General features: G+C 40.7%; 2 protein-coding genes across 3 annotated transcripts in view; both read right to left on the reverse strand.

The window, feature by feature from the left end:
- The window catches only part of LOC107086517 (leucine-rich repeat-containing protein 19-like), a 6862-nt gene extending 5543 nt beyond the window's left edge, over nucleotides 1-1319 (reverse strand). Inside the window, exon 1 of the mRNA XM_015377504.1 lies at nucleotides 1218-1319. Within this exon, the coding sequence (XP_015232990.1) occupies nucleotides 1218-1319 (102 nt within the window). The remainder of the gene's footprint in view (nucleotides 1-1217) is intronic.
- A 3837-nt stretch (nucleotides 1320-5156) lies between these two features.
- On the reverse strand, nucleotides 5157-27386 carry zcchc2 (zinc finger, CCHC domain containing 2). 2 transcript variants are annotated; one of them, XM_015377510.1, is made up of 14 exons: nucleotides 26473-27386; nucleotides 20618-20738; nucleotides 20462-20532; nucleotides 18483-18554; nucleotides 18275-18375; nucleotides 15352-15455; nucleotides 15059-15121; nucleotides 14303-14357; nucleotides 14097-14220; nucleotides 13898-13962; nucleotides 11300-11382; nucleotides 11066-11182; nucleotides 9635-10993; nucleotides 5157-7458 (listed from the first exon to the last, which is right to left on the reverse strand). In XM_015377510.1, the coding sequence occupies exons 1-14, from the start codon at nucleotides 27235-27237 to the stop codon at nucleotides 7397-7399; spliced, it is 3162 nt and encodes a 1053-aa protein (XP_015232996.1). In that variant the 5' UTR covers nucleotides 27238-27386; the 3' UTR covers nucleotides 5157-7396. The 2 variants fall into 2 exon arrangements, with proteins under 2 accessions (XP_015232996.1, XP_015232995.1); XM_015377509.1 differs by having other exon boundaries at nucleotides 13898-13965.
- Nucleotides 27387-27976: the final 590 nt, after the last annotated feature.

Consider the following 27976-nt stretch of genomic DNA (forward strand, 5'->3'; position numbering starts at 1 on the left):
CCTGCAGATTGAGAGCGAAGTGCTCTGTTAGGAACATAAGGAACAATCAGATCTCTGATATCAGATGGAGCTTGGCCTGATTTCCTTATTTAGCATTTTAAATCTTTGGATTTCTTTTGTTGTTGTGAGCTGCTGGAAAATCAACCCAAAACCAAGTTTTTAATTTAATTGAATTCAGTTTATATCTATAGGGCCAATTTATAACACAAGTAACCTCAAGGCACTTTACAGACACAGTTCAATCAGATAGGTTTAAGTTTTCTATTGAAGAAGAAAGACAGCTAATGGCATCCAGGTAATGATTTCACAAAATTTTATCAGCATCACAACTGGACAAGATGTTTCTGATTTTTGCAATATTCTAGAGATGAAAGTAAATTCTAGAAGACTCTTTGATATGGGATTTAAATATCAAGTCCTGATCAAAAATAACATTGACACTGTTTATATGATACTCTGAGATTAATGTAATCCCATCCAGATAAAGTGACTGACTAATCAGCTTCTTTTTCAGAGACTCGGATCCAAAGACTATAACTTCTGTTTAGTCTGCATTCAGAAGCAGAAAATTAAGAGTCATTCAGGTTTTTATGTCTTCAAGACATGCCTGTAATCTATGTAATGGGTTAGCTTCATCTGGATTTATGGAGAAATATAGCAGAGTATCATCAGCATAAGAAGGGTAGAGAAAACCCCAAAGCATTGCTTCTTTCTTTCACTCTGAACAGAGGAAATTTGTTCCCCAGAGCTTGTTGTTTTGGTTTCTTCTGATTTCTCAGACTCACATTGACGTTTTCTGCCAAACTCGCGCATAAGAAGAACTTTCAGGATGTTCCTGTGGTCCCACAGACCTCCTCCTTCTGCGATATAAGGTCTGGAAGACGTACAAAAGGCTCCTTTTCATGCCGTCCCCAGATCTACATCCTCTCTGACAGCTGGTACAGTTCGCTAAGCTTTTAAAAAAAAATGCTGAAGCCACAAAACCCTTATGTTGCAACTGCCTAAACGCTTTGGCCCGGTCTTGTCTGTTCTTGCACAACCATCTGTCTGCACTGACACAATCTGACAGTTTTAAATAAATCACAGGAAGCTGCAAAGACTGACGTTCACAGAAGAAGCGGTGCTATAGCAGCTCAAACTGAAACATGTCAGCCATGGTAGAAGCTGTTAATCATATAAAGTTTAGCCCAGAAAGACTCTTACCTGTGCTTCCACACCTGAACCTCTTCACCTGTTGTCTCTGAGCAGCTGGCAGAGCCTCCGACCCTTGCTCCCTGTAAAACTTGAACTGCTTTGAACCGTTGCTGCTGGCTAACCATTTATGACCAATCAAGTCTTATCCGCTGCTCTCAACTTCCTCATTGTTCTTCCTCCGTGGTCGAGGCTGAACATGCGCTCTGGAGATTGTAGTTCCAGCAGGAAGGATGACGAGGAATGTCTCATATTGTCTTATGTGCAAATTAGGAGTAACAGCTTAATATCTACATAACACATCTACTGGCTACAGGAACCTTAGGAGGAGCCTCTAAATTATTCTACAAATACAGAAAATTATCCTCTATCTGTTATCTAGGTTGTTAAACTAAGCTTAAGTGTTCAAAACAACGGATTGTACTAAAACTAAAGTACAGCCTCTGTATCTTTTACTAACTCCACCATAACGGTTTAGCCAGGCAGTTTTAGATGTTTTGGATCATGTTCCAGTTTCAACAGTAGAACAGATAGAGTTAATTGTAAGATCATCACCCCTCCGCCGCCGTGCTCCACAGTATGTCTGCAATGGAATGTAGTCGGAAGCGGGGGACATTGGACTCCCCTGCTTCAGTGGGTGGGTAGAACAAATACATGACATGGAAATGACTTGTTGACTCCACATTTCCCATCTCTGGCTGAAGGTTTAGAGCCTGTTGTCTTTTGGAATCATCCTCCTGCTTCCAGGTTTCTTGGAGTTATTTGAGAAGGCCGGAGCTGAGGAGCTGGAGAAGTTAAAAAAGAGCCAGGAGAACATTGTCTCCCTGCAGGAACGCTGCAGAGGAGGAGGGAGTTTAGGATTTTAAGTGTGCGTTCCAGTCTCTCTGTACAGATCATGATAAGGCTCCGCAATGTAGATGGGGTGTCCACCAACGAGCTGAGGAGCATGCAGGAAGTTCTGCTCAGCAAAGAGACGGACATGATCCAGTCAGAGTGGACTGACGACAGGTGAGTCAACCTGACAGCCCTAAACCCTCTGGAAACTACGGCAGGATTTAGATGGATGAGGCGACTCCTCTTCCTCTCAGAGTCCAGACGGCTGCAGCAGGACTTGCAGAAGCTGCAACAGCAGAAAGGTAAGCTCCCAGGAGAGACCAGCACCCTGAAGGAGCTGATCAGCACCATGGAGTCTGAGCTGAACACCTACAGAGACCTGGACATCCTGAAACAGACGGCAAAGGTCGAGGAGAAGGAAGATAAACAATCCCCACAATCCTGATCCGTCAAACACAGAACACCTCATGTCTCCTCTTTTGCTGTAGTTTCTGGCTCTGCATAGAGACACGTTTGGAGAGCTGCTGGAGGAGATGAACCAGAAACACAAAACTCTGAAGACCAAACATCAGGAGAGAGATATTCACACTCAGGTTAGAGCAGGAAAGGGACAGACACGTGCAGCTAATGTTTTTATCAGGTTCGATCAGAATTACCTTTACTTTTGGTGTCTGTATCTTAGCTGACTAATCTGGACAGAAAGTGGCAGAACCTGGAGCAGAACAACTTAATGAAAAAAAATTATCTTTCAGAACAGGACTGAACATCTGGAACTGAAACAGTTTAAATGGAATAATATTCAGCAGGATGTCTTAAAACAGTGGAGGGTGAGGACAGCCATCCTTCAAACACTTTCAAGGATGGATGTCTTTATGCTTATTATCAAATACGTTCCAGCACCTTCAACTTATTGTTTGACATTTAATTAATCATTTTAAATGTCATTTAAGATATGAAGGGATGCTTTTGATAGCAGTGTAAACAATGAAAATATCAAATCTATCTCTGCATCACAGCAGTGCTCCAGACCACTAGAGGAAGACATTGACTCGTAGGGAACAGACTATAAAGATTACTAAAAAAATATATATGGATGAGATGTGGTAGAAATTCACATGCAGGATTTCTGCCCAGAGGAGATTAGGAGGACAGAACCTTTGGCTCAGTCAGAATACCTCAGTTTGTAGCGTCTATCCTTCACCTGTCGGGGGATGAACAGTAGAACTCTATCCAGGTCTAACTGGGACTTCAGTCTGTCTTTGGGAAGGGAATTAAGTAAAGAACTGATGCTCTCTGTTAAGCCGGTCATACGCTGTGCGATTATTTTCAATCGCTGCACGCCGCTACAGCTCACACTGTATGATGAAACTGCAGGGTTTTATCTCTGACAGCAGCTCTGTCAGCACACCTCTCACCTGATGATTCAGGGACTCTATCTACAGGTAAAAGCCGGTAAATTAAAATATTTTGAAAAACTTGATTTATTTCAGTAATTGCATTCAAAAGGTGTAACTTGTACATTATATTTATTCATTGCACTCAGACTGATGCATTCAAATGTTTATTTCATTTTATTTTGATGATTTGAAGTGGCAATAAATGAAAATCCAAAATTCCGTGTGTCACAAAATTAGAATAATACTTAAGGCTAATACAAAAAAAGGGATTTTTTAGAAATGTTGGCCAACTGAAAAGTATGAAAATGAAAAATATGAGCATGTACAATACTCAATACTTGGTTGGAGCTCCTTTTGCCTCAATTACTGCATTAATGCGGCGTGGCATGGAGTCGATGAGTTTCTGGCACTGCTCAGGTGTTATGAGAGCCCAGGTTGCTCTGATAGTGGCCTTCAACTCTTCTGCGTTTTTGGGTCTGGCTTTCTAATTTTGTGACACACAGAATTTTGGATTTTCATTTGTTGCCACTTCAAATCATCAAAATTAAATGAAATAAACATTTGAATGCATCAGTCTGTGTGCAATGAATAAATATAATGTACAAGTTACACCTTTTGAATGCAATTACTGAAATAAATCAAGTTTTTCAAAATATTCTAATTTACTGGCTTTTACCTGTATGCATACAACTTTTCCTCAGGATGCATCCATCGTAGTTGTTTAGTGATGATCTATTTCCTGATCTTTCTTTAAATTTATCATCAGTCATTGCATCCAGGAATCAGGAGAGCGACTTCGCCTCAGAGGCGGAGAGCGTCTCCCAGCAGGAGGCCGATTATAACAAGAGCCTCATAGAGTCACTGCAAACCAGAGACCTGAGAGCTGCAGTGATCTCTAAAAATGTTCTAGTTATTCTGTTGTAGTTATTCTGGTATTTGTGGTTTTTAAGGAGTTTGAAATAGTCTCTCCTGATTGGTCAGATTCTTTAATTTAACCAATAATCTGAGCCTTATTTTTATGTTCGGAGCTCATTTCTAATCAATACATTTATTCTGTTTAAACTTCAAATCTAAGCAGCTTCTGTGGTTTATTGCATTAAATGATTTCAACCATTAGGAATTCAGGACAACTTTTTTTTTTCATTTATTGCTTATAATTAAAGAAAAAAAGATCAGTTTGCATAAAATCCAAATTCCACTCTAGAAATATATTTTGACCTTTCCAGTACATTAATATCAAAGTACAGTAAACATAACGGCTGAGGGCAGCAGCAGACGGACCTCCCTTAGCAGATTTACAGTACAGCATTGTTCAAATGGGTCAGTGGAACAATACTCGGGTTGTTTGGCGCTTCCTCGGCATGTACGCTGGACTTCCTCCTTCATCCACACCGGCAGTCTGATCTATCGGTTCTGGACCGGCGGCGTTTTACCACCAGGATCTCCTGCTGGTCACATTTAGGAATAACAGGTGTGAGCGAATGCATAGATCAGCTGCAGTGACTGTAGGCTGACAAACACAGAAAACAACAAAAAAAAAACAAGCAGCAGGTCAAAAGTCGCCCCGAACTGGACCCACAGAACCGGGGGTGGAAATCATATCAGGGGCAGATGCACTGTGACGTCCTCTCTGGGGCGATACGGCGCCTTTCTGTCTCCACCAGAATCCAGGTGGTTTAAAAAAAAAGAGGCAAAAAGTCTAAAACAGCAAGGGAAGGAAGTGACCAGTCCCAGAGAACCTTCTAGAACCTTCCTCCCAGAGAACAGGGTTGGAATCAGTGCAGGCTGGTTTACGGTTACAGTCAAGCTTCTGTCCATCAGCCGTTTCTCTGTCATCTCTGGTAACACTTTAAAAATCTCACGTTTGATCGCTGAACGCTGTTCCTGGCGTCCCACAGAACCACCGCTGATGCCGTTGCTTCAAATTAAAGATTTTCAAGTTTATCAACAAAATATCATCAAGTGTCAGTTAACAAGGTTTACATGAGAAAAAAAATTCAACCTCAGAATAAAATACGGGGAAAAATAACCTTAAAACGACGCATAGATGCCTGAATTTCTAGATCTAAATCAATAAACAAAAGAATTTAAGGTTTTTGTTTCATCTGGGAAAACACGAGTTTAGAGGCGACAGCTTTGTATGGTAAATATGAAGCTGTTACACTCCTGACCAGCTGGTGGCAGTAAAGCAGCGGATGTTCATCAACGAACATTAAACGAGAAAAATACCAAAACTGATCCATAGATAGTTTTCTTATCTCCGTTTTAAATATTTAAGCACACAGTTTTGCGTACGATCAACTAAAACCTGGTTGAGGAACAATGTTCAGGAGCGTTACGGCCTCCTAGTGGTCAGAAGTTTAACAGCATCATCCGGGGTTGGAGATTTTCTCCATTACAATTTTTGATCGATTGTAATACATTTGCGACCTTTTCTCATAAATTATATTCGGTCATATAATAAAATTTTCACTTAAAAGTTTGACTCTTTTTCGCAAATTCTTTATGAATTTGTAATTCTTTCAATTACATTTATTGTTCGTAGAGTTGCGATTTTCTCTTATGTTTAATGCATGCTAATAAATTAGCAATTTGTTCTACTAAATTCGTTATAAGAACTTTAAATATTTTTATTTTTTCTTACAAATTTGCAGTTCATATAAAATTGCGAATTTTTCAAGGAAATGCGATTCACTCTTTAATACATTTTGTTCTAGTAAATTTGGAATTTGTTTCTGTACTTATGAATTTTTAGACTGATATATTTAATTGGTCAGTTTTAACTTTCTATCTTGTTTTTCCTAAACTTGCGTTCTCTCAGATGAAACATCTGATGTCATGTATGTAGGAGTCAAATAGAAACCTTTATTGACAGAAGGAGACGTAAAGGTCAGTTTTTACAGTCTGGTTTTCTCTCAGGGAGCTGGTTTCAGCGGAAGGCAGCTTTTCATTTATTTTACTGTAAAAACAAACTGATAATAAAGGTTGGATTATAAAAAGCAGCCAACCGGAGCTTTAGGTTGAGAAAAGGGGCTGAACCAGTTCAACTTTTGTTCAAACGCAGCAAATACATTCGTGGCTTTCTACGTCTTTTCGGGATAAATACACAATTATCTTTTTCAAGTTGTTGATCTTTAACTGCCAGATAAAAAAAACAAAATATTTCTTTTTTTTTTTCTAGTGTGATTTTAAAAACAGACATCTCATTCTATCTAAAATATCAACTAATATATAAAAAAAGGAATACTTTTATATACTAAAAGCGAAAACCAACAGTTAATCTGTGTGGATCAGAGGCAAAGTAAAGAACCTGCTGTGAAAAATTCTCTCTGAATCAAACGATTCGGATATTCCTTATTTTAAAACGGTAAAACGTCTCAGAAGCGACGGTCTCCTCGCCTGAAATTCTGCACCGCAGCCGATTAATATATCCATGAAAATAAATCCTTAAATATACAGATTCCTAAATTAAAAGGTTTACATTCAAAACTGTGCAGAGAACTTCAAGATAAACCCTCCTTCTGCTCTACGGGACTCTTTGCCGGTTAGTGAAAACAGCTGTACAATTCATCCAAACAATTAAAAGTCAAGCGAAGAAAATAAAAACATAAATAGACTCCTTAAGAAATAAGTGGATCAGAACAATTAAGCAGAGACTCAAGTCTTATTTCTCAGTAAAAAAAAAAAAAAAAATCCTTAAAATCTTCCTATTAAGTAATAATTTAATTTCCAACCCTCAGTGCAAAAATGTCCAAAGGAACTGAAGAGGGGGGGAGGGGGTCACATGACTGTGGGAGACTGCGCGTCGTTTCCATGGGAACAACAGATCTGTCAGGCACGTCTGCTGAGGCTTGGTCCGCCGAGCCCTTGGCAGGTGGTGCAGAGGCGCTTGGACGCGCTGCTGTACCTGGGACCAACAGAGGCCCGTCACATCATGATGACATCATCACCATCACCATCCTCCTTCCTCTTCTTCAGTCAGCATTGTCAAGTGCTTCTGAAATGTTGGACGCTGCGTATTTTAGCCTGAAGCCACCTGCAGATACAGAGACAATCCGTCCGTTATGGGAGGAAAAAGGAAACGGAAGAGGGGGAGAGTGGATGATTATGGAGAGATATTAGTGCCATCGGCTTGAGCGCGCAGGAACCAATCCGAGCGCGGAGTGAGACAACACATGCGCGCGCAAAACCAGCTGTGCGCTCGGCTGTTTCTCCGCTCGATCGACTTTTTGAGCTCGCGACTTCAGCAATGTATATAAATGAACCATACCATCAGCCAATCACGCTCAGCTTCTTTTCATCCAATGAAAGCATTCGTTCCAAATACTACATCTGGTTAAATGGGGAAAAAAATGTAAAATACAATCAGGAAAATCAAACAACTCTTGCAGTTATTTGGTCAACACTCCTAACCATTTGATGGACAGAAGATAGTACTATAAAATATATAATATATTTTTATCTATATATTGTTGAACCATATTTGAATCTGAAATATCCTCCTTATTTTTCCTTTTAAAACAGCAAATTTAAATCCATGTCAATAGCAGGCAAAAGAGATGGATGAGGCAATGATCTAATAACTGTTTCACTAAAGTTTATTTGAGATAATTCAAGATTTTTACGCGCGCGAATGTTGTCTCACTGCGAGCTCTGATTGGTTCATGCGCGTTCAAACCGATGGCACAAATATCGCTCCATAGATCATCTGGTTGAAATCTAAAGTGCCTTGAGATGACTTGTGTTGTGAATTGGCGCTATAAAAATAAACTGAAGCCTTTCAAATACTACTTTTTTTTTTGAGTTTTTAACGGCACTAGTGGCTTGTTTTCAACAGTAGGCTGACAGGACGGGGGGTGGGGTGTGGGGTGAGAGATGGTAAAAGACACGCTGCAAAAGACCACAGGTGGAATTCGAACCTGGGTCACCCGCACCTGACTAAGGCTAATCATAAACATCTGGATCTATGGAGGCTATTTAGTTCCATTATTGTTGTGGTGAAGGTTCTCAGTCATCCAGGTCAGTCATTCCAAATAAAGAAAATTAAAAATAATCCACAGGACTTTGTTTCCAAGTCAGAAGACGTTTCACTTCCCATCCAGGAAGCTTTTTCAATTCAAAATGTCAAGATTAGCGTTGAGCTTGAGGTTTATACAGTGGCCCAACAAAGGCCGGAGGTTCCAACTTTCAAAAACCTACAACGCAGCTATTGAGTTAATGACTTCCCACTATCATCGCAGCCCCAGCTCCTGAACAGGAGAGTGGAGGACCTCATCTATTCAGCCAGGACAATAATTCCCTTTAACGACCTTCCTTTCAGACAATTAGCTACGTTCACATTGCATGCCTTGATGTTAAATTCTGATTTTTTTGTGAAATCCAATTTTTTTGCGCGGTTGTTAAAATTTCCAAATATATGTGCCTCATATGTGATCTCCTGTGTGAACTGCATTCATACAACCTAAGTGTCCCGCATGCGCAGTAGAGGACGCAATGACGTCACAGGCCAGCGTGCTATGTGTTTACGGAAGTAAACATGGAGGGTAGCGCTGGAGTGAATCTGGCGATCTTTCCCTACCTTAAAAACACAATCTTTTCAAGATGGTTAAACATAAATACTGCTCTCCGCATCATCGTCTGCCATGATTGTTGTTCCCACCACCACCGCAGAGCAAGAAGCACAATAGTCAACTATGAAGGACATTAAGGGCGCACAAATCCGACCAAGACGACCAGAAACAGCACACACAGGAAAAAATCGAAAACATAACAGATGAACGAACACAGAACCAAAGAGCCAAGAACCCATGAGAAAAAAAGAAAAAAAGAGGAGCTCAGACGGTCAGAAAAACATCAAAACAACAGAGCAAGGGCGCAAAAAAACCAAAAAAAGCGCACTTCAGGCACTGCAGGCAACGGAGCCAAAGAAGCCTAAGAGGCATATCAGGCAAACCAAAAAAAACAAAAAACACCCAAATCAAAAAAGAGGACACCCCCGCCTCTGTCTATATGCACATGTTCTAAAAAAAAAAAACACGCTGTGTGCCGCCGCGAGAAAAAACCGAAAAAAAAACGCTGTCTCACACACTCAAAAGAAAAAAAGCCCCCAAAAGGAAGAAAAAAACCTCCAAAAACGGAAAAAAAAACCACAGGAGAATGTTTAAAATTCTCTTTCAGAAAACCACAATAGTGGCAAAGACGTTCTTCCTTACCTTGCTGTGTGGCGTCCATGGTGGACTGGTTGCAGTCCTGAGCGAAGTGTCCGTTCACGCCGCAGTTGTAGCAAGACACCGAGCCGTTCTTCTTGTTGATCCCGCCCCCTCCCAGGGTGGCGGGCGGCATCCCCAGGTGACCTGGGTACACGTGCTGGTAGAGGCGCTGGGAGAAGGAACCGGCCTGCGCCATCTGTTGCTGGAGGCCGTAGTTGGCGGCGGCCATCATGTGAGACGGCGCCTCGGCCTGGCTGTGAGGGTGAAGGTAGGGGGAAGGGTGTACGGGGGGCGGACCTGTGGGGAAGAACGGGGGGAGGGTGGGGGGCCCGTTGGCCTGGGGAGGAGCCTGAGCCTGGGTGAGGTAGAGGAGGGACTGAGGGACGCCGAACATCTGGCGAGCTACCGCTGCTGCCATCTGGTGGGGGTAGTAGAAGGTGGGCTGACAGGCGGAGGAGCTTCCTACGCGGCTGCCGCAGTTGTTATGGCAACCACAGGTCCCACATCCCACGGGCGGCGGCGTTTGCTGCTGAGGGGGCATCTGCTGCTGCTGGGTTTGCTGAACGGGGTTTGGGTTGCCAGGGGCAACAGAAGCACTTCCACAGGAAGCACTGGGGCTGCTGTACGACGGCGAGTCCGTCTGCGTCACGCTGTAGCTGAGCGCCGGGCTGAGGCTTGGGGGAGGCACGGGGGAGTTGGAGGGGACAGCTGTTGGTGCAGGAGATGGAGCAACTACAGGGGCCACAGGGGCCCCCAGAGGGGGCAGGACAGAGGGGGGAACAGGGGCCAGGGCGTAGGGAGATGGTAAGCTGAGGGCGTGCAGCTTGGAGTGGGGGGCCTCTATGTGAGGCAGGCCTGCATCCTGTGGGGGCAGCGGGGGGGAAGAGTAAGGGGAGGGCCCCGGGGACATGGAGCCCAGAGCTCTTAGAGGGGCCTGGTGTGAGATGGCGGCAGAATCAGCACCGGGGTCTGCAGCGCCCTGGTTATGGGACAGCGCCGTCCTAAACCTCTGGACCAGCGGCTGGAGGGCCAGAGGCGGGGCCCCGAACGTCGTCAGCACCTCCCTCTTCTCTGCGTCCCCCACCATCCCGGGGCCCTGGACGGCCATCGGCATCATCAGCGGCTTCCCGTCAGGATCGGCGGCCCCGTTCGGGAGCAGGCAGCCCAGAGAGGGCATGTAGGGCAGCGGGGGGAACTCTGCGCCGGCTTCCGGGAGGGGGGGCTCCACCCGAGGCTTGTGGCTGCTGGAAGACATAGGAAGCACCGAGGGGACATCTCCCATGGCGACCGCATCGCTCTGCCGCGTGTAGAACAGATCAGGAGCCGCGCCTTTACCGCCATCATCAGAGTGGCTGTCTGTGTCTGAGAGACGGATGGCTGTCAGGAAAACATCACAGAGCCACAGGTGGACCTGCTGCTGTGGCTCCGCCTTACCTTTGTTGTTGTCGTCGTCGCTTTCCAGACTCTGGCGTCTTCGGTACTGAGGGCTGGAAGGAGAGCTGCAGCTTTCAGACGAGGTTTCCCCGAACACGTCGGGATGTGAAGCTCCAGCTGAAAGACATCAGGGTGTGACTGACGGAGCAGAAACCTCCTCCTCAGCATTTAGGGACTGAACTTCTTAAAACCCGTTGCTCAATTTAACCCAGGTGGTCGCCTTTAAGTTCTTACCTTTCCTCTGAGGTGACAGGGCTGGAAGAAAGCCGCCGTTTGTCACGAAGGCAGCTCCGTCACCCTTTATTGTCCCCTTGTCCCTGCAGACAGAAATGAGGGAAAGAAGATGTCACCATAAGGGCGGATTGGGAGGTCGCTACATTTCGGACCAGATGATCCGACTAAAAAGAAGAATGTTATTAGGGGAGTGTTGGCCTAGTGGTTAGAGCAGAGCGCTTGTGTTCTAAGAAGGTAGCAGGTATCCGGTTTGATCCCCACAGCCTGAACTCTGGTCCCTGAGCAAAACGTTTTCAGGTTGGGCTAATGGCGTGATGATAACGAATCTGACTACGGATCAGGAGACTCTAGATTCTAGTCCTGGCTAGCTAGTTTGTCAGCGGCAGGCTAGCTCAATAGGCAAGACCCTTCATGCAAATACCTGCTTTGGGGGCGGCCTAGTGGTTAGGGCATAGAGCTTGGAATCCTGAGGTTCCGATTCAAGCCCCACTCCCACAGACTGCCACTCTGGCTCCTTGAGCAAGACCCTTAACCCCACACTGCTCCCCGGGCGCCGCACAATGGCAGCCCAAGGGGATGGGTTAAATGCAGAGAGGGCTCTGTACTTCTTACAGTGTAATGACGATAAAACACTGGATAAAAATAAAAAGTAAAGGCCCCTTTAGTCTTTGTTTTAACTCACAGGGAAGATCCTTTTGGGAACTTAGCTTAACACTCTGCATAATGACGTCACTTTTGGTCATTTGGCCTGTTTAAGCAATCCTCACTGACACTTTACTCTAATAGGCAGCAAAGTTCTGCTGATAGGTTTTATTTTAAACCTGGTGCCGTTTTGGACATAAGTCTAAACTGTATGTCAGTTTTTGAGGCAGATATCACTTCTTACAAGAATGAAAATTATGAAAAATATCACATGGTCTGAATTCAAACTAAAACAAAACCGCAATAAAGAATCAAACCAAACTTTAACTACAGGTAGTAGAAGAGGGACCAGTGTTGGAAGCTGGTCACTTAAACTCAAGTAATGGCTGCTGAACGCATCTATGTATCATCCTTAATGCCAAGATCTCTAAAACACATCGTAATTCATTCGTTTTCATTCCAGTTGGGCATTGTTTGAATTTCAACTATTCCAGTTTCTCCTGATTCTTCATTCAGTCTTTTAACAGGAAGGATCATAATATTTTAAATGACTTGTTTCGCCAGAGATCTGTCTGGATAAAATAGTGATACCTGGTGATTCGTTGCTCCCACATTAATCAACAAGCAGTTCCCCTCTACACCAGCTGGGGGCAGCATCGGCACGCTTCAGAGGAATGATCCAACTCAATGTGTTGTAAGTTTATCGAACAAAAATATGGTAATTATTCATATAAGTGTACTAACATAAAGGACAGTTATTTATGGTGTTTTCAGAACTTGTTGTGTTTTATGTCTCTTTGCAGACATCTACGGGTCTAATTAACAATTAGAGATAAATAGCTCGACCCATTTCATGTGGATATCATGAGAAAACATACATCTTTAATTTAGGCTGCATTTATGTATAAATGTGTGTTTATATTTATAAGCAAATGAGCATCAACGTCTGATCTGTGTTGCTGATTTTTTTTACAGATGTGGTCGTCTTTTTGCTGTTTGTTCCACATGATTGGTGCAGACTGATCAAATCAGAGGCGGAGGCCCCAATTAAAGTTCCCAGGCTCTTCCAATGCTCTACTAGACATGGAAGTAGGTATGTTGTGCTTTTTTGGACAGAGTGCTCAGTAGCTAACATGTTAGCCTTTTTTTTAGCTCGGTCAGTTAGCCACATTAAGGTACACTACTTTTAAATTCGCATCAACAACAAAAGTCTGTTTTCTACAAGCAGAATAACTGTTTTATTTGTCTAAAATCTCTACCAAAGTCATTTTTAAAATGTTCCATTTGTCAATCCTGCCCACAGATCTTAATAAAAAGAATAAAAATAAGCTGAGACTTTTTTGTCACTTTGTTAAATGGCAGAGCTCAGTCTTAGAATGAAGTGATTTCCTTTAAGACTGACAATGATTGTTTTCTAGTTTTAGCTACTTTAGATTTCCGATGAAATTCTTAAATAATAGCAAATAAAGGTAGTAATATGTTGAGACTCCAAAAGAGATTTGATCCATTAGAAACAAACTGGTGCAATACAGTTTGTCGGAGTGGAGTTGCCATGTGTTGACGTCATAAAAAGGGGCAGGACCCCGAGCAGATCTGGTATCCACACCAGTTCTGATCGATTCTAAGTGTCTGTCCCAAATGTTCATAGAAATAAAATAAATCCAGACTTTCAGACTTCTTCATCCAGACAGAGCTCATTTAAAAAAATGTTTTTAACTTTAGTGACTTTTCTTCTTAAATGAATCAGAATCAGGAGGAGAAAGGAACCAGAATCGTTCAAATTCGAATCCCTGCTCAGAACTTTTATCAGCAGACATGTATTGGTCTGTTAAGGCTTCCAAAGGGCGCCCCCTGGTGGTTCCCTGCATTTCTAACCAGCCTTTTCACTAATAAGAAGTGCAGTGTGTCACAGTCTGGGTCATGTATTGTTTTTGGGTTGGTGTTCAAAGAACGTACCTCTCTACGGGTAAAAACCTGCTCTTGGTTTTCGGGGTGGGCTGGTTTCTCCTGTCTGGATCCAGCTGCTGGAGGAAGAACAGGAGTTAGAAGGAGAACCCAAAGGTACGGTGGAGCTCCAGAGGAGCATCGCTAATCACTTTGAACATCTTCCTGTGAGGAATTTAAAACGACTGAAGGAAGCGGGACGTGTTCCTACCTGCTCTGCTTCCTGGCTCTTCCTCGGTGGGCCGCCCTTCTTTCTTCTGTCAGAGGGTCCGTTCAGCTCTGCTGCATGGCCTCCCCTCCAGCCGTCCCCCTGGGGGCTTCTTGTGCACGACGACCTGGCAGAGAGAAAGATGACCGACCATGAGCCGCGGTAAAACGTGCACCACGCTGCGGTGATGATCTGACAGCGGTACTCACAGCTGACTTGGACTCTTAGATGCGTGTTTCTTCTTGTGCCCTTGAACGTACCCCTCTGTGGGGAAAGAGCCACAAAAACTAGATCAGAATTCACAACCGATCACATTATCCACTGCTCACTGTCACATTAATGATCAGTGGTTCTGATCCATTTCACTGGGGTTTCAGAGCTCAGTGGCGGACAGACACGTCTGCAGGTGTTAGTCCACCTCTAAAGTTACAGGTTGGTGGCGGCCCTGCTTCAAAGCCGGAGAATTTAGCTTATATCAAAGATCATTCTAGTGTCAGAAAGGCCTAGTCAAAGTCCAGACCTAAATTGGATTGATAAGATGGTAAATTCCCTCTCCATACAATCCGACTAAGGTTAATGTTTTTTAAGGGAATAATAAAAATGTCTCCCAGCACTTTGGCTTTTTTATACTTTCCACTTCCTGTAATCAAACTCAGCCTTTATCCTTTAATAAATAAACTCCTAATTTGTGACTAATGAGAAAAAATTTCTGAATACGGCGCATTAATAAGCTCTGCATGGTGAAACTGCTCCACCAATGGAAGACAAAACCTCCAGCGCTGACTGAGCTGACCTGAGATCAGCACCAACTAGAGTAAATATAGCCATGAAACATGAGGATTTGAGACAGAGGATTTCCAAACGACGTCCCAAAATAAACCCCTTTCCTTCAGCCGCCGTGGAGCTCAGCTTTTTGTCAGGAATAGAACCCATCCCCAGGAGAAATTGGTTTTTCATCCGCTCACCTTCTTCCTGACTGGAGGCGTCAGAGCAGTCTGGCTGGTAGGCCTTTCCAGGCTGCAAGTTGCCTGGAAATAAAGGAATCCAACGTGAAACGACAACATCAGCTTAATTGGCAGCAGATTTTAATGCAGTTAGTATCTGAATTGTAAACTAAAATATTAAAAGGCTTAAATGAAAAGAAAAAGAAGTGAAAGACAGAAAATTTGAACAGAAAAAGAGAGAAATGTGTAGCAGAACTCAGAGCTCACTTTTTATCCAAACCATCACTAACGTAAAAACCTGAGTTTCTACTCACATCTGCTGCAAGCGGGTCTGGAGGAGTGGGCGGAGTCACAGTTGAAGAAGCTGCAGACCTTCCTGGTCTGTCTGAAAAGAGGCGGAGCAGAAAGAAACCTTTCCCTGCAGAGAAACAGATACAGCTTCTTCAGTGCAGCTCAGGATGAACCAATAAAGACTTTAATGTCCAAAATAAATAACAAAAAGATATTAATAAAGTGTAGACAATATAAAGAACAATCAGAAGTATTATTATTAATTATTAAGTACAGCTGAGCTTTTGCTTTTCTGGTTAAATTCACAGAAACTAGACAATGTTCCTAATCTTTACCTAAAGGCTCCAATAAAGCTCGACAGCCTCTTTAAGGGATCAAACCCAGGAGGAAACTAATTAAAGAATTTAAACAAAAATTAACAATAAAAAAAATACTAGATTCCACCAAATAAAGGAAGTAAAAATCTATCTAGATTTTTATCTTATTTTGTTCTTTACTTGAGGATTTATTCTTTTATCTGTTATTAAAGATTTCTTTTTTTTTAAATGTACTTTAGCAAATTTGTTTAAACATATATTTATTTACTTCAATATTTACTCGTTAAAGTTGTTTATAGCTATATTTATTTTTGTATATTATTCAAAACCTGTATTTATTACATAATGGTGATTTTATTTTTTCAAACTTTTTTTGTATTTTGTGGAGTTTTTTTTATTCCTGTGTTTTATATTTATTTTTCTCTTCTTCCAATGAAGCAGTGGATTTTCAGAGTTTCTAATTATTTTAACGCTGAACAACTGAAGGCAGAGAAAGTCGACCTGTTTATTCTCAGACTGCAGTAAAAACGGCAGCAGTCCAGGTGAGGTTTGGGTCAAAACCAACATAATTAAACTTTACACACCAGATAGAATGTTAAACGTAAACAGTAGCTAGTTTAGCATGATGGCTAATGCTAAGCTAGTTAGATGAAGCTATAAATGAGCTGCTGACTACAGTTTACTACAACCTTGCGATAACAATTATATCTTGAAATAAACAAATGATTAATCTTATTTTGAAATATTGAAAAAATTATAACTTTAAAAATATTAATTTTGAAGTAATTCTAAAAAATATATTTTGGAATAAAAATAACTAAATATTTTTGTATTGTATTAAATTGTATAATTTTTCCTTGAAATCAAAACTATTTTCCGAAATTATGGCATTGTGAAATAATTAGTTTTTAAATAATTGTATTATAAACAAAAATAATTAAATCTTGTAAAAAGTAACAATTAAAATAAATAAAACATTATAGCTTGAATAAATGAATAAATCTTAAATTACAAAATAGATTAAAACCTTTTTTTTTTAATTCTGTTTTGTTTAATTTCATAGGAACTTTTCTATGTTCAAACGAACATTTATAACTAATTTATTAATACCAGTAGTTATTAATTTCGTATTGAATGAAACAGAAACCAGTTTTCTTGTTAGGGACAGAAATGCTGTTTTATTGGCAGCAACCTTTAATCACACAGAGCTGTGAGGAGGCGGCCGATAGGTTTCACTTTCCCAGAGTTTCACTTCACAGGAAAGGAAAGCAGTGGGGAGGAGCTTCTGTCAGAGAGGTGGAGCTGATTATAAAAACCAAACTCCCTCAGTCACACTGCAGCATCGAAGCTAACAGCTACAGGCCTTTTCTACCTCGCAGGATGAGCAGCTTTGTAGCGCTGCAGGGCGGAGCTCTCTGGACGCCTCATCTGGTAACTAAATGTCTGACTGAATATTCCTGACAGACGTGTGTCATCGAAAGCAGCGTTTCCCAACCTTTTTGGACTTTTTTTGTCCTATGGGCAATTTGTCTTACCATGAGTTTCCCTCTTAGTCAAAAAATATTGATGATCATCCAAAAGTGGAACGCACAATAACTGATTATGAAATAAAAACTGTTTTAAACAATATTTTAATTTAAGCATTTAAATCTTGGACATTTTATTCTTTCCATCTCAAATTAAAAATAAAAACATAAGTATGTTGCCCGGAAATTAGTAGGCAATCAAAATAAATGCAAAATAAAATCATATTATAAACCCGTATTAATAAAACCGGAGTTCTTCTGTATAACTCCCTTATAATGACATTTAAACTGGGTGAATTGGTAACAAAATACAGAACAAAAATTATACTCAGACTGACTTAATTAGTTTTACTTTCTTTTCATTCAAACACCTAAACTGCTGTGAGGAGCTCTGATAGCTCAGTGCTGATCTCTACATCCAGTCTGTTCCTCTGCCTGGTTTGGATGTCACAGCTGAACTCAAACATATAAGAAAAACGTACTTTTTGGTTGATAAAAGTTTGTTTAATATTTCAACTGGGCCCTAAGAAAGCAATTAGATCCCAGCCCCATTTTATTTCACTACCTAAAAAATTAAATATTTAAATCTACCCCTTGCAATGCACTCGCTGACCACTAGGGGCAAAAGTACCCCTGGTTGGGAAAAACTGATCTAAAGAATTTGTTGAATTTAAGGTTTAAAATCTTTTTAAACACAGATCTATACTGACCAGAATTATGTGCAAAAATCATGTGGGAATTTATCTATAGCAAAGGCAACAGAGATACCCAAAATTTATTAAAAATATACATTTTTCCTGTTAGTTAAACTCTGATAGTGGTGATCTCTAAATGTTCCTGCATGATTTGCTTTCTGATTCAATGAAAAGTATCTCTATAGGCCTGCATCTATTTAACACATTCTGTTTTTCCTAAAGTGCGTCTGGATGACTAATCAGTGATGAAGAAGCATCAGATGCTCCCTGAGTTCAGGGCCTGAAGCAGAACCTCTGACTCAACTAATCCGGTTTAAGGATAAAAACATTCACTAAATGCAACAAAAAGCTGCGTCCGCCTTTTATTGATGACCTAACCAAGCGAGGCGATTCTGTGTCATAAATCACCTGAGGTTCTTCTCCACCTCCCTGCTCTCATACTGGTCGCCCTGGCTCAGAAGTCGCAGAATGCTTTTCTCAAAGGACTCTGTGCACTGATCCTTTGGAAGCTGAAAAAGAAAAAACAGCATCAGTTTGGATCAATGAGACTCGATCTGCATCAGCCAGGTTTAAAGAAATGTTTCAAGCTCAGAGAAGAGATTATTGTTTCTGTCACCTTAAGGAGGAAGTTCTCCAGTTCATGATGGGTTTTGGTCACGCTGCTGGAGGAAGAGTCCGACCACTTGACCTAAAACCAGCAGATTGTAACGTAAATTGTAGTTGACAATAAAGATTGATTGAGATAGCAGCCAAACATCACAACCAGAACAAAAAACTCACATTGGCGTCACAAACAGGATTTATACCCACTGGCTAACGACCCACTGGCTAAACCCCAGAAGGGGTGGATGATGTGGATCATTTAGTATCAATGCTGTTTGAAAATCTCTGATTCTAAAATCCTAAACTTATTTTTTTCTAAATACTTTCTGCTTTGAAGTAACTTCTGTGGGTCCATCTGACCCCATACAATAACAAAATCATGCTTTGTTTCCTGAACTTAAGGTAACTTCTTATCCTGTGTGATCGTAAGGCCCGTCTGATCGTTGGGCTGCAAGTAGATATGATGTAGACCTGATAAAAGGTCTACATCATATCTGACTCCAGGCCCAGCATTAAACTGCATCTCCCCAAACAGGAAGCACTGGAGGGCATCAAGTCTGTTTTATAAAAAAATAAAAGCACTAGTAATTTCTAAAACACTAAAGGACCAACAGAAGATGAAAGAAGTAAATAAAGGTCTGAACTTTTGGGTTTTGAATGCAGCATGACATTTTAACGCTCAAATTAGACAAAATCAAAACAAAATTCCAACATTTTCTTGAAGGTTATAAATCCCTCAGAGTTCCTTGTGGTTCTGTAAAGAGAAATAAACGTTTAAGTTAAGGATAACTGGTCCTGATGTCTCTGCTGTGAGAATAGACGCCTCGTCGTCCTTAAATAGGACTTCAACACTAAATGAAAGCCTCTTTAATGGAAGCGTCTTGTACTGAATGTTAAATTTTTCTGCGGCTATCGGCTTTTATTTTGAAAGGGATTTCAGATGAGATATGGGGAAAAAGGGAAGGTCTGTCACAGCAACATTGTTCCAGCATCATCCTACTGTTCATTATGAATAGGTGAGCCTGAATTTGATTTCCTGATTACTTTGCATGGGAATCACTCCATATTTTTAAATTTTTAAGCTTTTCAGTAAAAAAAAACTTCTTGTTCAAACTAAGACAGAAGTACAAGCTGAGCTGTAGAGCTAATTAACAGCATATATTAGACTCTGACTGCAGAATATTTCTCAAAGTTTACTCATTTACAAACTGAATGGTCTCCTTTCTAACACGAACTGCAGTTTTTACATCACAAAGATTTTCTACAAGATCTGCAGAATTCATTTTGATTTATCAAAAGTTCCAGTTTTCAAACCCATTGCAGCTCTGGGTAAATACAGAGAAGAAATCAACACAATGATGGGGCAAAGTTTCATTAGCTAACTGCCTAAAAAGTGGATCAGAGCTGCAGCTGATGAAGATGCTGCTGCCTGCGTCCTCACTAAAACTAAGGAAGTAGAGAACATCAGCTCAGTTCTAAAGTCATTCCTCTGGCTCCCAGTATCTGTTAGTCTATAATCCACTGCATGGCTTTTCTATATAATTTAATATATTGAAATATATTCATTGAATTATTTGTAATAAGAAAAAATAAACAAAAAATGATCAATTTAATTTTCTTCTATTTAAATTGTTTTAATTCTCTTTGCTAATACATATTATCTCTATGGAACTGCCATATACTCTTTTTCTTTGAATTTCCAGATGTTTTTTTAGCTGTGCTGCAAATCACATCCCAACATCAGAGAAACCAGACACCTGTCCTGTCCTTCAGCTGTAAATCACTGAATAAAACACACCAGATGCTGTTTCAGCCTTCACAATCTGAGTGACCCGATAGTGAAGATTAAAGAGCTGAAATGACTTCCAGTGAATTTAAAGCTGACAAACAGTCCACACTCTAATGTGACTGTTTAATTCTGCTTCTAAGGTTTAGGACTCAGCAGTTAATGAGGGTTGGGGTTAAAGAGCAGTGATGTTACCCGTTACTCACATCAAAGCTGTATTCCTTCTCCGCTCCTGTCCTAGAGATCCCTCTGAGCACGATCCCCTCGATATGCACGGCTACAAAGTTACACAACAAAAAATAAATAAATCAATGGAGAAACTCACTTTTAAGCATAAAAAATAACAATAAAATAAAATTCACCTTCTCTTTGCGCCGCCCAGCGACTGCAGCGGCGGCTCTGGCAGGGAGGATGGGAGGCCGGGAGCTCTCCAAGGTCCTGCACCGAGGGGGTCAGGTAGTCCACCTGCTGAGCCATCGGCTCCTGGAAAAAGAAACATTCCCGATGTTAGCAGATCGCAGCAGCGCAGCTATAAAACTCCACTATAGCTCAGATGTTATTTATCGCCACAAACACTTGAAGGATTTAAGAATTATGGGAAAAACTAGATTCCTATAAATAAAAATAGAGATTTAAAATCTGATTCCCTTTTCCGTTACGTGAACAGATCAAACCATAGCTTTGCTGATTTCACTGAGTGCTCTACGGTGTCTAGGTTTCCACTGAGTAATTGTTTCCAAAAAAAAAAGAGGAATAAAAAGATGAAAGAAAAAGCCACTTGAAAGGGCAATTGTCCTAATCCTATATCCTAATCCTAATCCTAATTGTACATCCTATAGAGGTGTTTCAGCTGGGTGATGGGAAGCCATTAAAAATATGTATCGTGACTTTAGCCTTTCACCTCAGCTGGGACATTAGGATTACTGTTTAAATATATTTACTATAAAAATATTTACAGCATTGGAAAACAATTTAGTTTGACCTTCTGCATGCCATATTAAAACAAACCAAAAAATACATTTTCATAAATTTTTGACAAGGTACTAGGGAGCCACAAGGGGCGCTAAAGAGCCGCAGGTTGCCAACTCCTGGTCCACTCTGAGCAGCAAGCTGTCTTCATCTTAAAAAAAAGATGTCTTCTTCACCTAAACAGGTCTCCACTTTATTATCTTCCTCCAAATGTGGATCTTATGGTGCATTTATTGCATCAGTGACCAGTTTTTTGACCCCATCTGANACTTGCTCATATTTTCCAGACAAAAAGTTAATGGAGCATCTCCCAAATGTCCCAGCCGCAACAACGCTTTTATTGGTTCCGCTATCGAAAAAAAAAAGTCAATTTTAATGTTTTATTTAAATTACAAAAAAAAATCGTAATAAAAATAATCCTATTTATGATGTTTTAAAAATTAAGACCTAAGAAAGACTGATTTAAGACATTTTAATACCAATTATATACCAAACTTTTGAAGAATTCAATGCCTTTTAAGACTTTTTAAGGACCCGTGGGAACCCTGATTAAGGTCAGACGTCCAGTAAGTGTTTTTAAGTGAGAAATTCCACCTGAAAACTTGATCTGTGCAGTCAGTTCATCCTGACTTCAAATATTATTTCTCTGCTGGAGCTGCTCAGACCCCCCGTACATCGCCGATGTTCCATCACTAGGCATCCCCAGCAGCAGCTGTTTCTTGAGAACATTGCATGCCAATTTGCACTGTTAGGGAGCCACAAGGGGCGCTAAAGAGCCGCGGGTTGCCAACTCCTGGTCTAGTCTGAGCAGCAAGCTGTCTTTATCTTGACAAAAAGGCGTCCTTCTCACCTAAACAGGTCTCCACTTTATTATCTTCCTCCAAATGTATATCTTATGGTGCATTTACTGCATCAGTGACCAATTTTTTGACCCCATCTGACCTCTGTTTTGTGTAAAGCTTCAATCTATCCATCCTGATATCAGTCAACATCGTCTCTACAGGGATAAACGCAGACATCATGGTGTCGACCGTCACATTGTGCTTGTTAGAAACGGGAGGCTCTGTCCAACTATTTGCTCCAAACAAAGGCTGACGATTACAAAGTTGGCAGCTTAACTTATTCTTTATCCCCTCTGATCAAATAAAAGGTTTGGACAAAAGGTGGAGAGCTGAGGTCGACCCAAACGGGTAGACCCCAGTCTACATCACAAACCTGTTAGCTCGTTTGACAGTTAGGCTACAGAACGACAGCTGCAGGGTCCGCAGATCCTCATCTGTCTGTCAGCAACATATAGATCTATCAGGTGTTACATCCTAGTTTCACCTGCTTTACATTGTTTACAGCTCGAACCACGTATGGACGTAAACGCAGGAGCAATGTGAGATGGTTTTCAGAAAGTTCATGATGGGATCCCTGAGGTGTATGGAATGAATTTGCTTCAATAATTGTTCAAATAAAGCCACAAGTTAGAGCAAATGCTATGAAACAATTTCAACCTTTTCACTCTACAGGCTACAGTTAGGGTCATTACAAGTTAAAATCATGACAGAACGATTGGGAAAAGACTAAAATGAAATCAGACTGCTTTGAAATAAAAAAGAAAGAAAAGAAAATGGTAGCATCAGCATCTGGAACCATGTCCTGTTAACAGAAGTGAACGGCTCCATGTTTAAAACTAAAGCGAATCAAATGGCATAAAAAACGTAACTAAGTCATAAAACAACATTTAAAATCTCTGCCAAAGGAGCTTCCTGGTAAAAGCAATCTTAAACCACAATAAGGCCTCTATCTGGTGGAACCTGTTGCGTTTTTAAGAAAAATGAAACCAAATGTTTTTATGCATTTATTGTCTTATAATACCTAGCATGGTTATTGCTACAGCTCATGTTCATTATTGCAAGCAAAGAAAATTTTATGTAAAAAATTAAAAATTTTGATTCAAAGTATGAAAAAAAATAAATCTAGAGACCACACCCTAAATAACGTTTTAATAAAAATCTTATGATTACCATTACAGTTTGGTCTGATTTTATTTTCATTTTGCAAACCTTTTCCCCCTTTTTCAAATATTCATCATTTATGCTTTGAAGACCCCCCACCCCAAGCTTCTGTTTTGTAGATGTAATTTTATTAATGTAATCTTTTTCCAAACAGTATTTAACAGATGCCATTCTCCCCAGAGGGGTTTCCTCTGAGAAAACATTTATCTTGGTCGGCTGAACTTTTCAACATTTCTATTGTTCCAGATCTAATCTGATCCGATTTCGAATCCTGATCCCATATTTTGCCTTTAGTAATGAAATGTATAAAACTCAAATATATTTTTAACAAGTAACTCAACTTTTTATCAGACTAATAATTCCATAATAATCAGTCATGTTGCAGACATTGCAGGTAGCTTTAGGACAGTTTCACTGTAGAGAGTAAAATATTTCCACACTTCTGACGTACTTGATTTGCACATCCACAGAGGTTTGGATTGCACTGCTATAGTCACCCATAACTAGCGGCTACTATACGGAAGTTGCTGTTCGGCAAAGATCGGTACGACTCCTCAGCTATTGTAGCCGAGCTCCGATCATTGAGTTGAAGAGTTCTGCCAGCGCAAGACCAGACAACATGCAGACAGATCTATAACAGTTTTTATTTTTATTTTTTTTAATATAGTCTGTTCAATCATATTTATTTGGCTTACATGTAACGTTTATTGATTTTAAAGTTTTGTTTGCATGATTAAAGAAAAGTAAAACAACTTAAATACCAGTTTCTACTAACATACTGGCTGTTAAGTGGAAGTGGATATAGTTTTATAAATACTGACCTCTTTACATTTGTGTTTATTTTATGCATTGTACTATTTATATACATTTTATGCATCTCAAACATACTGTTTAACATAATTCACATTAGGCAGAAGCAGAGAGCATGATGGGAGATTTAATATTCTTTTGGGATTAATAAAGTATTTTTGAATTAAATCAAAGATCTGCTGTATTTTTTTCCAGTAGTTAAGCATGGCTGACCAGTGTCTATGGCAGTGACCAGGTGATGCCCCTCTACTTATTTAATGTTAGTGCCTCAACATTGTTGCCAGAACTCTCTTACCTACATGGCTCTAGTGATCTGGTAAAACTTAAAAATTATAAATCAGTCTAAACCACGGCTGGGCGATGTGACCTCAAAATAATATCACAATTAAATTGAGCAGTTTTACCTCAGTATTGATAAATGCTCCCGCTTTCTGAAAATAATGGCAGGAGCAGGAAATCCAACTAATTTTCTTTTATTTATTGACCAAATAACATTACATATTACTCTAAATTAATATATAAAAATCATGTAAAAATTCAAGTTTAAACTCTCAACCATTAATAATTGTGATTTGTGATCAGTACCTGGTTGAATTAAATCTTCCCAATAACTGTCAGGGAGGAGAGAATGGAGCTGATGTTCATCCATTTCATGTTAGTTCAGCTATTTCGTTTTTAGATGGCGCTATCCATGATTTAAGATCATTGTCACTTTCCCACTATTTTCTGTAACTCTTCTTATATTTTCCCCACTTCTGCATCTTACCGCTTATTACAGTAGTTCCACCTGTTGCTAGAACTAGCATAATTACACCAGTTCTCTGTTGTAAACACCCTGGCAGATGACATTAGCTAATCAGCGATGGAGAAAGATCAGGGAGGCTTTGCTACTAACTCTAACCGCTGAAGAGGCCTCCTGCTCGGACACAGTGCTGGAAAATCTCCCCTCTCTAACAAGATCTCTGGTTCTGAGTGAAAATGACATATTTCATCCAGGGTTTGAGGTTTTCATCCACCAATCATATCTCCTGATGACCTTTGAAAAAGGGCTTTCTTCTAGGAGCATCACTTTGGGGCACTTTACTCAGCATACTTTATCCGCTTAACAGGGCTCCTCCTCTGATCTATTGCTGGAAAGCTCCCCTCTCTAACCAGATCTCTGCTTCTGGATGAAAATTATGTTTCATCCATGGTTTGCTCAAATGAATGATTAACTCAAAAAATGCAGATCTGACTCCAAACCAGCCAAAATAAACTCCCCCTGCCATAAACAAATCCTTACCCTCAAAATCAAAATGAAAACCGACCAATCGGGCAACAGCGGAGGTTCTATGAGTTACGTTGGGTAGACATGACAGTTTTCAGGTAAACTTTGCATTTTGCGCTTTTTTTTTTTTTTTTGCGTTACATCCTTTGAGGAAACCAAAAAATTTCCAAAATACAGGAAACTAATTTGATAGGATTAACTGATATTGTTTTATTTACGGCTGTGTGTTAGCCACTACTACACAGGCTACATACGCCATTTTCTTTGTTTACGCTTCAGACTAGATCGGTGGAGAAATGTGATTTTACGCACGCCGTCATGTCTTAAGGAGGAATGGAAATACCAGCCACCCTCACACACCGTAAAAATGGCAGAATTAAGTTGTTTTTTTTTACCAAGTTTGTACTTTTTACTAAAAGGGAAAAATTGTCGCTATTTATCATAGCGAATATTAATGATACAAATTTGCTTTATCGCCCAGGCCTAATCAAAAACACCAAAAATCTGACAAATAAAAAAAAAAAATATATAAAATTTTTAAACAATATATATTTTTTAATTACATTTGGAAAAAATACGAAAGAAACAAAACAAAATTTCCAACAAAATTTGAGAAAAAAAATCAAAGTTAACCTCAAAACCTCTATAAAAAAAAACATTTTTTAAATTTAATTTCATGAAAAATAATTTCTTTTGTTTCGTTTTTCAAATGTTCATTTACAAAACATGTTCTATGCTAGCAACAATTATGGCACAACCTCTGTTCCATAAATATCACTGGAATATCTTATTGTTAAAGAAAAACAATATTCTATTTTCCAATGATTCATTTGCACTGTGGCACGTCCGGCCTCCCATATCTCAGCACCATCTGTCCAGCTTGAGCTGCTTTTAGCTGCTTTCTAGCAGCTGGCTAACCTGTTAGCTAACAGTTAGCATCATTAGCTCCGCCAGTATAAACAGCGAAACCTAAAGCTAAACTACGACGTTTAAACGAAACTTAACGCTCCTTTGTGAAAACAGAACTCAGCGCCTGCGTTTTCTCTGTTTTAGCGGGTTTTAATATTCGGTTTCTCGGTGTTTTTAAATGCAATCCTCATCCTAACTTTAGCGGTTGTTGCTGGGCTCCAGCTCCAGGGAAGGCCTGGCTATCATAGCTGTGTCTTACCGTAGGCTGGGCGGTCATCCTCAGCTGCTGCTGCCGCCTCTCCTCCTCCAAGCACAGCTCGATCTTGTCCAGCTGAGCTCGGATCACCTCCCGCTGGTGGAAGTGGAAGGCTGGGTGCAGGGAGGCCAGCGTGTAGAGCAGCGCCAGCTGCTCCAGAGCCCCCCCGGCCGGTTCGACCCGGTTCTGCTCACACACGGACCCGTCCTGACAGGGCGGGTAGAACGGGTGGAGGTGATGCTGCGGGTCCCTGAAGGAGGACAGGGGGTAGCCGAAGCTCCTGAAGGACAAGTCCACGCTGCTGAGGATCCTGGACAGTATTCCAGCACATTCCCTCCTGTCAGAACCGAGGAGGGACAGACACACGATCAGTTTGGACCGGACCACCGGGTCGGTCACGTCCGTTAGAACCCCCAAATCGCTCGGGTTGTTCGCCCTGCCCTCAAAGTCCCGTAAAACATGGTAGTCCTTCCTGGCCAGGTCCTCCAGGTATGATCCCAGGAAGCGGAGCTCCAGCGGCTGGCACATATGCAGCAGCCCGCACATGAACTCCACCCGCTTGGCGGGGTTCAGGTGGTGTCCGAACCACTCGAACACGGTCTCCCTGTCCAGACTCGAGGCGGGGTCCCGGGGCGGCGGCTCCCGGAGCCTTTGATAGACGGAGGGGGGGGAAGCCGCCCTGGGGACCTGGAGCCTCTCGGATGGATCCAAAGAGCCGTCCTCCGCCGTCTCGTCGCCAGTTTTCATCGGTAGCTTCATTTTTATCATTATCGGCGATACTGGAGAAACTTCAAAGTGTAAACAAAACAACAAGATGCATTACGACAAAAAACAACGCGTAGTTCCACTAAAATTACTGTTTTTCTTTTTCTTCTCTTAGCTAATCATCTGACGCGGCCATAACTGTAGCTCCTTTTTTCCTAAGTTGATTTCTTCTTCTACTCCTAATTTCCGGCAGGGTGCTTCTGTGTTGACGCTGCAGTGCTGCCACCTGCTGGTTTTTTACTGCATCAACACTGACTGAAAACAGCTTCCGTACAGTTAGAAGGGCTTCATTTAGGAAGAAATTAAGATTACATCAAAATACTTTAAGTTACCAATCACCTCCAAAAAAAAAAAGTTATAGCGACCAAATTCTTTGATGCAATTGAAAATTTATTGATTTTTGATGGAATTATAATTATTCAATATGTTCTTTTTTCTTCTAATGACAAATGAATTGTCTCTGTTAATAATAATAATAATAATTGGCCAAACATTGCACAAAAGTATTGCTTCTTTAAAACAGCCAAATTGAGTTTTTTTTTTTTTTTTGGAAGATTATGTTCATTTTATAAGTCTTTATGTTTACATTCAAATCTTTACAAATTATGTTTAATTCAATATTTAAAAAAATACGTAACTGATCCCAAATGGAAATTAAATGTTACTCTTACTCATATTTATGTATATTGTATTTGTTTAACAGCCTGATGAATAAGTTGGCATTCATTTGCTTTCAGTCTCT

The sequence above is a fragment of the Cyprinodon variegatus genome, unplaced genomic scaffold, assembly GCF_000732505.1.
Source record: "Cyprinodon variegatus isolate N-32 unplaced genomic scaffold, C_variegatus-1.0 Scaffold155, whole genome shotgun sequence".
Classification (NCBI taxonomy): domain Eukaryota; kingdom Metazoa; phylum Chordata; class Actinopteri; order Cyprinodontiformes; family Cyprinodontidae; genus Cyprinodon; species Cyprinodon variegatus.

Coding starts and splice junctions, on each gene's coding strand:
- zcchc2 (XM_015377509.1), bottom strand. CDS start 27,237: ATGATAAAAATGAAGCTACCGATGAAAACTGGCGACGAGACGGCGGAG. Junction 11,183..11,299: donor CCTGTCACCTCAGAGGAAAG/GTAAGAACTTAA, acceptor GATGTCTTTCAG/CTGGAGCTTCACATCCCGAC. Junction 7,459..9,634: donor CATGGACGCCACACAGCAAG/GTAAGGAAGAAC, acceptor CTGTATCTGCAG/GTGGCTTCAGGCTAAAATAC.